Source organism: Chanos chanos, chromosome 9 (genome assembly GCF_902362185.1).
Source record: "Chanos chanos chromosome 9, fChaCha1.1, whole genome shotgun sequence".
NCBI classification, from domain to species: Eukaryota; Metazoa; Chordata; class Actinopteri; order Gonorynchiformes; family Chanidae; genus Chanos; species Chanos chanos.
Genome location: NC_044503.1, coordinates 30083936 through 30097281, shown reverse-complemented (window position 1 = coordinate 30097281; position 13346 = coordinate 30083936). Strand labels below are relative to the sequence as shown.

The 13346-nt window shown below is 41.5% G+C and overlaps 2 protein-coding genes, 3 non-coding genes and 1 pseudogene across 5 annotated transcripts in view; all 6 read left to right on the top strand.

Annotated features, from left to right (window-relative positions):
• The first annotated feature begins 642 nt into the window (after positions 1–642).
• LOC115821888 (5S ribosomal RNA) lies at positions 643–761 on the top strand. The gene has a single exon (XR_004025583.1). It is a non-coding gene; the product is annotated as a 5S ribosomal RNA (ribosomal RNA).
• Positions 762–1427: 666 nt separating this feature from the next.
• Positions 1428–1546, top strand: LOC115821892 (5S ribosomal RNA). Its single transcript, XR_004025587.1, has one exon. It is a non-coding gene; the product is annotated as a 5S ribosomal RNA (ribosomal RNA).
• A 639-nt stretch (positions 1547–2185) lies between these two features.
• Positions 2186–2294, top strand: LOC115821895 (uncharacterized; annotated as a pseudogene).
• A 618-nt stretch (positions 2295–2912) lies between these two features.
• Positions 2913–3031, top strand: LOC115821893 (5S ribosomal RNA). Its single transcript, XR_004025588.1, has one exon. It is a non-coding gene; the product is annotated as a 5S ribosomal RNA (ribosomal RNA).
• Positions 3032–5843: 2812 nt separating this feature from the next.
• On the top strand, positions 5844–9466 carry LOC115820116 (tripartite motif-containing protein 35-like). The gene is made up of 6 exons (XM_030783589.1): positions 5844–6236; positions 7442–7537; positions 7736–7966; positions 8178–8200; positions 8282–8400; positions 8922–9466. Exons 1-6 carry the CDS (start codon positions 5844–5846, stop codon positions 9464–9466), a joined length of 1407 nt encoding a protein of 468 aa, XP_030639449.1.
• Positions 9467–12534: 3068 nt separating this feature from the next.
• The window catches only part of LOC115821613 (tripartite motif-containing protein 35-like), a 50027-nt gene continuing 49215 nt past the window's right edge, over positions 12535–13346 (top strand). The window contains exon 1 of the mRNA XM_030785420.1: positions 12535–12828. Coding sequence (XP_030641280.1) covers positions 12535–12828 — 294 coding nt within the window. The remainder of the gene's footprint in view (positions 12829–13346) is intronic.

Sequence of the window (13346 nt, the reverse complement as noted above, 5' to 3'; positions counted from 1 at the left end):
AGAATTCCACAGAATTGCAGGTATGAGTCTCAGCAATAATTAATTTGTTTAGTATGAAGCTTTGAACCTCGAAGCACTAATCAGTTAATCTGAAATATTGTAGGGTTTCCGGGTTTGATTGTCTGCATAGATGGCACTCATATTCCTGTCACAGCTCCTTCAGTAAATGAAAAACATTATGTGAGTAGGAAGACTTTCCACAACATTGTTGTACAGGTAGGCCTAAATAGTAGCCTTTAGCAATCCAAATGAAAGATACTTCACAATACAGCTACTGCAGCTAATTACAGTTGTGCACCGTGAAGATCATATGCGACGCAGCATCAGCAACGTGGAAGCAAAGTGGCCTGGATCTGTGCATGACTCGCGAATCTTTGGTGAATGAACACCGAGCGCTAGATTTGCCATTGGTGAGTTTAAAGCGGGTCTAGTGCAGCGTGTGATGCGGCGCTGTTTGAAGAAGTTGTTGCAGGTTGCAGGTGGTGTGTGACGTCATAATGTGCTGGCGCAAGTCAGGGTTGGTGTGGCCGGTATTTATACGCGCGTCTGTGCCGGTGCGCTCTTAAAGCGAGGCAGGAGTCAGAAGGCAAACGGTGGAGTCTTTGTTCATCTTCAAATAGCGCTTATGCCGCCGAAGATTTCGCTTACGGCCATACCACCCTGAGCACGCCCGATCTCGTCTGATCTCGGAAGCTAAGCAGAGTCGGGCCTGGTTAGTACTTGGATGGGAGACCGCCTGGGAATACCAGGTGCTGTAAGCTTTTCTCTTTTTTTTCCTTCTTTCTCTCTTTCTCTCTGTCCCTTCTTTGTTTTTCCTCGGCTCTCTGCTGGCAATCCTGCTGATTTTCATGTCGTCCTTTTTATTCTCTCTCTCTCTCTCTCTCTCTCTCTCTCCCTCCCTCCCTCCCTCTCTCTCTTTCTGTCTGTCCCTCTGCCTGACGACAACGAAGTATATCTGTAGCATGGAAATAATTTCTTGCTTTGGAAGAACACCTGTTTGATTGCATTGCCTAATGCTGTATTCCTTTATGTTGCCATATGAAGTGTTCTATGATGTTTAGCCCCGTTGAAGGAGTTGGATGGGGTTGTTTGCGCCGAGAGAGCAGAGGAAAGAGCAAAGGAGCGAGATGAATTACATTGTTGTTTTATGGAGACAGTAATCACAAAAACCCCCAAAATGATATGGTATCCTGTTTAAAGCGGGTGTAGTGCAGCGTGTGAGGCGGCGCTGTTTGAAGAAGTTGTTGCAAGTTACAGATTGCAGGTGCTGTGTGACGTCATAATGTGCTGGCGCAAGTCAGGGACGGTGTGACCGGTATTTAGCCGCGCGTCTGTGCCAGTGCGCTCTTAAAGCGCGGCAGGAGTGGGAAGGCAAACGGTGGAGTCTTTGTTCATCTTCAAATAGCGCTTGTGCCGCCTCAACTTTCGCTTACGGCCATACCACCCTGAGCACGCCCGATCTCGTCCGATCTCGGAAGCTAAGCAGGGTCGCGCCTGGTTAGTACTTGGATGGGAGACCGCCTGGGAATACCAGGTGCTGTAAGCTTTTCTCTGTTTTTCTTCTTCTGTCTCTCTTTCTCTCTGTCCCTTCTTTGTTTTTCCTCGGCTCTCTGCTGGCAATCCTGCTGATTCTCTCTCTCTCTCTCTCTCTCTCTCTCTGTCCCTCTCTCTCTTTCTCTCTGTCTCTCTGTCTGACGACAACGAAGCATATCTGTAGCATGGAAATAATTTCTTGCTTTGGAAGAAGACCTGTTTGATTGCATTGCCTAATGCTGTATTCCTTTATGTTGCCATATGAAGTGTTCTATGATGTTTAGCCCTGTTGGAGGAGTTGGATGGGGTTGTTTGGGCCGCGAGAGCAGAAGAAAGAGCAAAGGAGCGAGATGAATTACATTGTTGTTTTATGGAGACAGTGGTGACAAAAAAAAAAAAAGATATGGTATCCTGTTTAAAGCGGGTTGTAGTGCAGCTTGTGAAGCGGCGCTGTTTGAAGAAGTTGTTGCAGGTTGCAGGTTGCAGGTGGTGTGTGACGTCATAATGTGCTGGCGGAAGTCAGGGACGGTGTGGCCGGTATTTAGCCGCGCGTCTGTGCCGGTGCGCTCTTAAAGCGAGGCAGGAGTCGGAAGGCAAACGGTGGAGTCTTTGTTCATCTTCAAATAGCGCTTGTGCCACCGCTGCAGCTTTTGCTTACGGCCATACCACCCTGAGCACGCCTGATCTCGGAAGCTAAGCAGGGTCGGGCCTGGTTAGTACTTGGATGGGAGACCGCCTGAGAATACCAGGTGCTGTAAGCTTTTCTCTTTTTTTCTTCTTCTGTCTCTCTTTCTCTCTGTCCCTTCTTTGTTTTTCCTCGGCTCTCTGCTGGCAATCCTGCTGATTCTCTCTCTCTCTCTCTCTCTCTCTCTCTCTCTCTCTCTCTCTCTGTCTCTCTGTCTGACGACAACGAAGTATATCTGTAGCATGGAAATAATTTCTTGCTTTGGAAGAACACCTGTTTGATTGCTTTGCCTAATGCTGTATTCCTTTATGTTGCCATATGAAGTGTTCTATGATGTTTAGCCCCGTTGAAGGAGTTGGATGGGGTTGTTTGCGCCGAGAGAGCAGAAGAAAGAGCAAAGGAGCGAGATGAATTACATTGTTGTTTTATGGAGACAGTGGTGACAAAAAAAAAAAAAAAGATATGGTATCCTGTTTAAAGCGGGTTGTAGTGCAGCTTGTGAGGCGGCGCTGTTTGAAGAAGTTGTCGCAGGTGCTGTGTGACGTCATAATGTGCTGGCGCAAGTCAGGGACGGTGTGGGCGGTATTTAGCCGCGCGTCTGTGCCGGTGCGCTCTTCAAGCGAGGCAGGAGTCGGAAGGCGAACGGTGGAGCCTTTGTTCATCTTCAAATAGCGCTTGTGCCGCCGCAGCTTTCGCTTACGGCCATACCACCCTGAGCACGCCCGATCTCGTCTGATCTCGGAAGTTAAGCGGGGTCGGGCCTGGTTAGTACTTGGATTGGAGACCGCCTGGGAATACCAGGTGCTGTAAGCTTTTCTCTTTTTTTCTTCTTTCTCTTTGTCCCTTCTTTGTTTTTCCTCGGCTCTCTGCTGGCAATCCTGCTGATTTTCATTTCGTCCTTTTTACTCTCTCTCTCTCTCTTTCTCTCTCTCTCATTCACTCTCTCTCTCCCTCCCTCTCTCTCTCTTTCTCTCTGTCTCTCTGTCTGACGACAACGAAGCATATCTGTGGCATGGAAATAATTTCTTGCTTTGGAAGAACACCTGTTTGATTGCATTGCCTAATGCTGTATTCCTTTATGTTGCCATATGGAAAGTGGAAAGAGTAAAGGAGTGAGATGAATTACATTGTTGTTTTATGGAGAGAGTGGTCACAAAAAAAAAATATGGTATCTTGTTTAAATATTTATTTAGCTATATCCTATTATAATCGATATTTAATCTACTGTAACTTTAAATTTATTCTGTATCCTGGGATTATCATAAGAGAGTTCGATGGTTACCTGCTCAGTGACAGAGGGTACCCCCACCAGCCCTATTTGTTAACCCCTTACCCTGATCCTGAATTGGGCCCACAGCAATGTTATGACTTGGCTCACTGTAGGACACAAGCCAAGGTAGATGGCATGTGACATTATTGTGGCATATGTGATTCTCCACAATATTGCCACAATTAGAGGAGAACAAATGTCCTACTCAACTCGTCGATGATCCTGATAACGATCCTGACCACCCCACTGATGCACAAGATGGAAGAGCGGTCAGAGACACAATATGCCACCATCAGTTCTGATTGACCCATCACCTCCCCAGTGTCAAATAAAGACAGTATGCCTTTCTGTTTATGAAGTCTTCTTTATTTCTTGCAAGTACAAATGCAGTACAGTATTTAATATTTTTTATGTTGTTCAGACAAGTAACATCATCCACCTGTGGGCACCTCATCCACCTTGAACTGATGTTCCAGCAGTTGTATTTCTATTTTTGTCTTTTCCATCTGCAGCCCAGTGTGGCCCATTTCTAAATTAGATTTTTCAGTTTGTTTCTTTAAAGTACACCCTGTACAGGTGTTTCACAGAGAGCTGTAGGGACCCAAAAAATGACAGTGAAGTTCACAGTGCCAGGTCTGCTTAGTTTCACTGTAATTCATGGGCCAACGCTGAACATCTTACTGAGGTATGTTGTGCTGTTGATGTGGATGGACCCTCTCCCTCATTGTATTTTCCAGCATTGCTCTGTCAGAGAGAAAGAAAGTGCAAGTTTTATTCTGGTACAACACTGTCATCAACTGTTAGATGTTATTTTTAATGTGTAAAGCTCAACAGGCCTCTCTGTATCTTCCCTCTCTGTGGCAGCAGACAATGTGTCTTCATCATCCTCCTGTAATGCAAATGAACCATTTTTGTGTTCTACTACTATAACCCTTTCTGAAAAATCTGTGGAGTGCTGAGAGCGCTTACAACTGCATGGAGGTCTGATGTGGCAGAGGGCTCCACCAGACAGATTACACCATCAGTAACTGGTAGAAGATGAAGATTAGACAGTTAAATTGTAACTTTACCCAGAAAAGTGCCCCCACCTAGTTTGAATTTTTACAACAGTGTGCAGGCCACATCACATATTTTTCACATATATAACTCTGAGTCACCTTGAAATAGATTATGATGTCTGAAGGACAGCTAAGAATCTGAAAAGTAACAAAGAATTGTACCGCCACAAGAAAATCAGTGTGCCAAGTTGTGTGTAAACAACATCACAGTTGACTGTAATGAAATTGTACCTTACCTGTTTGAACTATATTTTTATATTTAATCTTCAGCTGCTGCCAAGTACGTTTTGTGCCTGTTGGGTTGCACCTGCAAATATTAAACGCACACATATATATCAGGGTTTTCGCTAGGATTTTTTTTTTGCCAATCCAGTGTCCGGAAAGAATTTATTTTACCAGACAAATCTTTCACGTTTCAGTAAGTTTGTGTAAAGCGCAAATATAAATAATAATGTACATCTAGGTTTACGAAAAAATGACAGCGAACTAAAATCAGCTCGAAAATTTAATGAACAGTAACGACTAAGCAAAACGAACAGTAACGACTGAGCAAAACCTCAGCCTTAGCCGCTAAAATCTGTAACATCTGAAAGTCCTGTCTATATGTTGAATAAGTGGAACACTCGAGATAAAACTTTTCTTCTCTGTCAATAAATACTCACGCATTGACTCGGTCAGCAATCTGCCACACCAGCTCACGTTCTTTTGCTGCTGCTGCTATCGTATTGCTTTTTTCTTAAAGATATACTCATGCAGAATTCTGCATACGCATTTATTAATACTTATAACTCCACTGGGGAGAAATAGGAGGCGGAGCCCTTTTTCTCCTGTAGCCATGATGAATCGTGTTATCTGCGTTTCACTGACGAGGGCTTTTTATCTCCTCATGCACGTGCTTTACTTAGGCTTAACTTAACTCAGAGCTCATTGAACTAATTTTTATTACCTGTTCTGAGACCCAAAACTCTGAGTTTAAAAGCTCACAGTTAGTCAACCCAGAGCTGAGGTTTAAACTCAGAGTTTGTTAAACCCGCTTTCTAAAACAAGCCCCATCCGAAACCCCACCCTGTGGGGAGGAGGTAAGTCAGGAAGTGTCATTTCGCTTGGAATGCAAGCAGAGGTCGACCTGACAGATTAAACCAAATTAATTTTAGAGTTTATTTATTGTTAAACAAACAGTGACTAAAGGGTCTATAGAGGTTAAAGTTAATTTGCGGTTTGTTTTCTAATCGATAATCAGAAAGTGAAAGTAAATTTGAAATACAAGGAGTGATTCTGAGAGTGGATCTGTTAAAACATGGCTTCATCAGAGGAGGATTTCTCCTGTCCTGTGTGCTTTGACATCTTTAAGAATCCTCTTGTTCTGTCGTGTAGTCACAGTGTGTGTAAAAACTGTCTGCAGCAGTTCTGGGAAAAGAAGGGAACACAGGAGTGTCCAGTTTGTAGGAGAAGATCCTCAAAATCGGAGCCTACTGCTAACCTTGTGCTAAAGAACCTGTGTGAGGCTTTTTTAGCAGGAAAAATTGGAAAAACTTCATCAGAATCTGAGGAGTTCTGCGATCTGCACAGTGAGGGACTCAGATTCTTCTGTCTGGAGGATAAACAGCCTGTGTGTGTGGTGTGTCAAACTTCAAAAACCCACAAAAACCATAAATTCTGTCCAGTGGATGAAGCTGCACATGATAACAGGGTAAGACAAATGTTGTGATAATTAAACGCCATGTATGTGTGTGTGTGTGTGTGTGCGTGTGTGTGTGCGCGTATATTACGTCCCAGATAGTGAGTTGGGTCTAGGGGTATGATGCAGGGACGTAGCATAAAGAAACCCACCACTAGTGTCGGATTGGGACGGTGCGAGGGGGAAAAACACACGGACACGGGAGCAATATACAACAAATAAGGTGCAATGTATTAAAGATATTTACAAAGTGACAAAGGAATATTTACAAGAATATATATATACACAGAAATATTTACACGAACACGGAGAGGGGAGGGAACTATAGACGGTGCCAAAGGAATGAACGAAATAGAACAAAAACCACCCTGAATGCCTACCAGAAAACACACACTTAACTACGAAAAGCAAAAAGGTGGCAGAGCCAAAATAAACCTAACTACACTCACTGACTATCAAAGCAAAACATACAATAGTGGCACCCGCCTCTAACCTAACCCCTATACACAGTTAACTCCTAGCGCGGGGATCCCCCTCTTACCTGTTCTTCTCCCCACGCCAATCGAAAACCACCAAAGCCAATCCATAATCCATATCCGTAATCAAACAATGACAAAAGTCAAACACGATACACAGCGAGTAATTATAACACAAGAGAGCACAAGCGAACGCAAACGAGACCGAAATCTACTGACAGTTAAAAACCGACATCTTTAAATTTCCGCGCTCCATCTCCGGTTGGCCATCCGACGAGGGGCACTCCATCTTTGGTTGGTTGCCTGGGAACACGGAGGTGAGACGCAACACCAGGCCAGGTGGGGAGTGGCAGCTGTTTCGCCCCACCGCTGGATCCCTGCGCCAGGTGACAGGTGAGAGGAGAGAGAGAGAGAGAGAAATAACAAGACACCGGACGCAACAAGACGCAAACACACACACACAAATGCGCCGCACGTAACAGCGTGTGTGTGTGTGCGTGCGTGTCTGCATGTCTGTGTGCGTGTGCGTGCGTGTGTGCATGTGTGTGTGTGTGTGAACACGCGTGTGTGTTTGTGTGTGTGCATGTGCGTGCGCACTTGTGTGTGTGTGTGTGTGTGTGTGTGTGTGTGTGTGACTGTGTAGATCAGGTTAGAGATCTGGTCATATTATCACACATACACACTCTACAGAATCAACTGGAAACTAGAGACTTTCTCTTGAAATCTACTTATTTATTTCAGGAGGAACTGAAGACTACACTGAAGCCCTTACAGGAGAAACTGGAGATCTTTAAAAAGGTCAAACTGACCTGTGATGAAACAGCAGAACACATTAAGGTGAGATCCTGCAGTATCATAAAAAATGGCAATTCACTAAAAATTCTTCAATGCTTATATGACACAGAACAATAATTACTTACTTTTTACAAAATAAAACTAGCTTAAATAAATCAGCAGAACACATCATAGTAACAATATTAATAAAGTCAAACAGTGTTAAAAATGTTAAAAATGTTTTAATCTTTCTCATTTCAGACTCAGGCAAAACTCACAGAGACACAGATTAAGGAGGAGTTTGAGAAACTTCACCAGTTTCTACGAGATGAAGAGACAGCCAGGATAGCTGCACTGAGAGAGGAAGTGGAGCAGAAGAGTCAGACGATGAAGGAGAAGATTGAGGAGATGAGTGGAGAGATTTCCTCTCTCTCAGACACAATCACAGCCATAGAAGAGGAGATGAAAGCTGAAGACATTTTGCTCCTAAAAGTAAGGACCTAAACAGGTCTCACACTTTCCGTCACTGTCTCTGTTTTTTATTCTCTCTCTGTCTCTCTCTCTCTCTCTCTCTCTCTATTCCTCTTTCTCTCTATTCTTCTTTGTCTGTTTATCTTACAGGTCTGTCTATCTGTCTGCGCTTCTATGTAATAAATTCTAAACTAGATACCTGGTGAATAACTCATTTCATCTTCTTTCACAGAACTTTGAGGCCACAAAGAAAAGGTAAGTAACCTGTCTCTTAACTCTCTTCTTTTTCTGTGGTACAAAACCCACAGTAGCACTGACTCCTGAATGTTATTCCAGAGTCCAGTGCACACTGCAGGATCCAGAGATGCTTTCAGGAGCACTGATCAATGTGGCAAAGCACCTGGGCAACCTGAAGTTCAGAGTGTGGGAGAAGATGCAGGACATTGTTCAATACAGTGAGTTTCCGTAAGAGATAATTAGACGACAAAAGAAAAAGAAAAAAAAACAAAGTTTTGCTAAGTCAGTAATGCATTTTGCTCATGTATTTGTGATCACTTTCGTACAGTTTTCATCAGGTACTGGTCTGAATGTCAGATAAAAGACCCCTAAGAAAGACTGGAGTTAATGTGACGTCAAATGAAATTGTGAGATTATGAGAGAAAAGAGAGAGAGAGAGAGTGAGAGAATGCATTAGTCTTTAACACATTTATCTGAATATTCTCAGTAATGACATGACTGTAGTTCAAGTGTATTTACACAGTTGTCTTTATTATTATATAGACCACTGTTCTATGATTAATGTTTTGTTTTTAGGATTGGTTTCATTCTGTCTTTTTCCTTTTCTCTTCAGATCTGTATCTCAACAACAATCCATGTAGATACATTAATAACAGTGTAAACAATAACAATAACAATATAAACATGTAAACATACTGAATATTCAATCTCTCCCTCTGTCTCTGTTCTCTCTCTTCAGCTCCTGTGATTCTGGACCCCAACACTGCAGCACCATGGCTCATCCTGTCTGAGGATCTGACCAGTGTGAGATACAGTAGTGAAAAACAGCAGATTCCTGATAATCCAGAGAGATTTGATACATATACATGTGTTCTGGGCTCTGAGGGCTTTAACTCAGGGACACACTGCTGGGATGTTGATACTGGTGACAGTACACTCTGCTCCTTGGGTGTGACCACAGAGTCAAACCAGAGGAAAGGAAAGACATTCTTTAAAACTGGTGTTTGGCATGTTGGGTTATATAATGGTGAATACTGGTCAGAGGCCTCAGGAGAGTCATCTACTCCACTGACAGTGAATAATAAACTCCAGAGGATCAGAGTGGAACTGGACTGGGACAGAGGAAAACTCTCATTCTCTGATCCTCTAAATAACACACACCTACAAACCTTCACACACACTTTTACTGAGAGAATGTTTCCATACTTCTGTGATCACTGTAAACTCTCTCCTCTGAGGGTCTTACCTGTGAAGTGTTGTGTAACAGTGAAACAGCACAGTTAGATCTGATGCTGTCTCTGTTTAAAATGAAATGTTTCTACTGTTACTGTCTGTGTCATTCATATTATTTCTGATCAGAAGGTTGATTTTCTAAAAACTTGTATCAATTTATTTATTTTGTTTATCTTTATATTTTTTACAGCACATGTCTCTTATGCCATAAAAGGACAGTGTCAGTTGAGAGTAAATTTGAATAAATTATATGGAGTACAGTATTTAGGTTAAATTCAAGTGATAGCATATGAATTATATATTTTGAATTTTTTTTCAGTCTTGTTGTGAAATGTTGGATTGGAGAGACCAAACGTGTTTTAAGTCCTCTGGGCCCTGTTTCAGAAAGCGGGTTCAGTGAAAATTGTCAGAAATGTGACTCTTGCTCTGAAACGTTTACTGGACGCTTTTGTGACATTCCAAGTCACAGACCCACAAGACTTGTGAAAGACGAATTCCACAGAATTGCAGGTATGAGTCTAAGCAATAATTAATTTGTTTAGTATGAAGCTTTGAACCTCGAAGCACTAATCCATTAATTTGATATATTGTAGGGTTTCCGGGTTTGATTGTCTGCATAGATGGCACTCATATTCCTGTCACAGCTCCTTCAGTAAATGAGAAACATTATGTGAGTAGGGAGACTTTCCACAGCATTAATGTACAGGTAGTCCTAAATAGTAGCCTTTAGCAATCCAAATGAAAGACACTTCACAATACAGCTACTGCAGCTAATGACAGTTGTGCACTGTGAAGATCATATCCGACGCAGCATCAGCAACGGGGAAGCAAAGTGGCCTGGGTCTGTGCATGACTCGCGAATAAAATAAGTCTTCACCTATGAATGAAAACTACATGTTTCCCTGCAATTCAGGAATTTAGTCATATGCATTTTATATGTGTTTACATACTGTGCTTTGCTGCTAATATTGTGCTTTCTATTTACATTCTTTTTACAGCAGTTTATGTTTACACTACAACAGATGTCTTGAAATGCATTGTCTGCCTGAGTAATTTTGCACTATTTTTGTTGCACATGTTAAAGATTTGGGGGGGTGGGGGGGGGGGGGGGGGGGGGTTTGCACTGTTTTTACGTTTGCACACATACACTTTATGTAGTCTTGGGTAGGCCTGTGTAGTGTCAGTTAGTTCTGTGTCATCTCATGGGGCTTTGTGTTGTTCTTTGTGGCACCTTGGTCCTAGAGGAGCGTAGTTTCATCTCACTGTGTACTAGCTGTATATGGATGAAATGACAATAAAGCCTCCGTCTACATCTACTGAAAAATGTATTCTGAATGCCTATCCTATGATTAAATGATCGATGAATAAACGGACTTTTGACTTTATCGTTGTCTGTGCTCCTCATTATTTTAGATCAAACTGGCAAAAGCTAAAAATAACTGAATATCACAAAAGCGTTACTTGAATCTTAATGTCTCCTAATTGACGGAGAAACTATAAACAATTAGATCATAATGGAAACCATTTCACTAAGACTCTTACTTGAATCCTGGAAAATCCAGTAGAATTCTTTTAGGTAAGGATGGATAGGTCTATTAACAATCCAGTACCATTCTAAGAAAGATTAAAGAAAGTCCTATAGAATGTTCTGAACCCAATATGACTAGAGATTAGTGGGGTGGATTTAGGCACGGGCGACATGGGCGACTGCCCAGGGTGGCATCTTGCTGGGGCGACATAATGTGCCCACACAAAAGAAATTTTGGAATGGTGACATTTCCGCGATCAGTTTTCTATCGCCCATTTTCACGTCACGTCAATGATGTCATGTCACCGTGTGGGTCATTTAACCTTGTGAGAGTGGGCACGTTGATTTCCCTGGGGGACGATGCCCATATATGATTATGAAACTGATATGAACACTGCTTGATTATCAAATGAATCTATATCTGATACCATCTAGAACTCCTATAACCCCGTATGTTAACTCTTTTATACTGTAAACAAATCACTATGTACACTTTATACTGCATACTGTAAATAATTGTATGTACCATTGAATCCGTTTACCATGGGCTCATTCTACGCAGTAAATGTCAATTCTGTGTGCTGGCGAGAGGAGGGTGGGCCCTCCTTGTTGAATACTGGTTCCTCCCAAGGTTCCTTCCTCCTATTCTCTTTATTAGGGAGTTTTTCCTTGCCACTATCGCCTAGGGCTTGCTCACTGCGGATATGAGTACTGATCACTGTAAAGCTGCTTTGAGACAATCTTTGATTGAAAAAAACATGCTATACAAATAAACTTGAACTTAAACTTAAACTTGAAAATCTCTCTCTAATAGCTAATTTCCAGTCAATTCTAGCTCTAGAATTTGTGAAATCTAATGTAAGCAACAGAGGTTTTGTTGTTGTTATTGTTTTTGTTGTTATTGTCATTTCAAACTTCTTTATTTATGGATGAATGTTAAAGTAAGATTGAAGCATGTTTTGTTTATACGGTTTCAAAACGAGCAAAATAAAGTCAATCTGTTTGGAGAGTGTTAATATATGTATATAATATCTATAAAGTTTATTATATTATATCTGCAATGTATATTATATATTTCATGTACTGTTGATATACTATGGTATTGTTATAGTCTAGTCAATTCTCATTGTCTGTTACAGCATTTTTTCCCCATCCTGAATATAATACAGTTGAACATTAAATTAAAAGGTAACTAAGGATTTTGATAAACCAAGTGGAGGTACAGTTGGAGAAAAGCCTTTACACTTGATCCTGTAGGGGGAGAATTAGATTTTTGAGAACACAAGAACTTATAAACCAATCAGGATCCTTCAGCTGGAAACCCACCCTCTGAGGAAGAACGTAAGTCAGGAAGTGTGGGTTCGTCTGGAATGCAAGAAGAGCATGACCTAACATTAAACCGAATTTATGTTAGAGTTTATAGTTAATCAAACAGTGACTAAAGGACCAACAGAGTCTGTAGATCAGGGTGGGCTACAGGCAGAAAACAGAAGATCGTGTAAATTTTCAGTTTGTTTTCTAATCAATAATCAGAAAGTGAAAGTAGAGCTGAAATACACGTGGTCACTCCAAGTGTGGAGCTTTTTAAAACATGGCTTCATCAGAGGAGGATTTCTCCTGTCCTGTGTGCTTTGACACCTTTAAAGATCCTGTTGTCTTGTCCTGTAGTCACAGTTTCTGTAAAGTCTGTCTGCAGGAGTTCTGGAAGAATAAAACATCCAAGCAGTGTCCGGTCTGCAGAAGAAGATCCTCAAAACCAGATCCTCCCCGTAACCTTGTCTTAAAGAACCTGTGTGAGGCTTTTTTACAAGGAAAATATGGGATAACTTCATCAGGGTCTGAGGAGCTCTGCAGTCTGCACAGTGAGAAACTCAAACTCTTCTGTGTGGAGGATCAACAGCCTGTGTGTGTGGTGTGTCTGACTTCAAAAAACCACAAAAACCATGAATTCTGTCCAGTGGACGAAGCTATACATGATTGCAGGGTAAGACCAATATTGTGGTTGCTAAACCTTTTTTTTCTTTAAACATATTAAAAAAGGAAATAATATTTATTTTACAAGGTACTGCAAAAATTAATTCAAATTTATGGAACAATAAAATCTATACACTTAGGGTGTTATGTTGAATCACTTTTTAAAATGTTGTCTTTCAGTTAGATATGACTTAATACCTATTATATGAAATAGCGAAATTAGAAGTAATACAATTAACAGAATCAAGTGTGTGTGTGTGTGTGTGTGTGTTTGTGTGTGTGTGATATCACACATACAAACTCTACAGAATCCAACTGGAAACCAGAGACTTTCTATAATAATCTACTTATTTATTTCAGGAGGAACTGAAGACTACACTGAAGACCTTACAGGAGAAACTGGAGATCTTTAAAAAGGTCAAACTGACC

Coding starts and splice junctions, on each gene's coding strand:
- LOC115820116 (XM_030783589.1), top strand. CDS start 5,844: ATGGCTTCATCAGAGGAGGATTTCTCCTGTCCTGTGTGCTTTGACATC. Junction 6,237..7,441: donor AAGCTGCACATGATAACAGG/GTAAGACAAATG, acceptor TATTTATTTCAG/GAGGAACTGAAGACTACACT. Junction 7,967..8,177: donor AAGACATTTTGCTCCTAAAA/GTAAGGACCTAA, acceptor CTTCTTTCACAG/AACTTTGAGGCCACAAAGAA.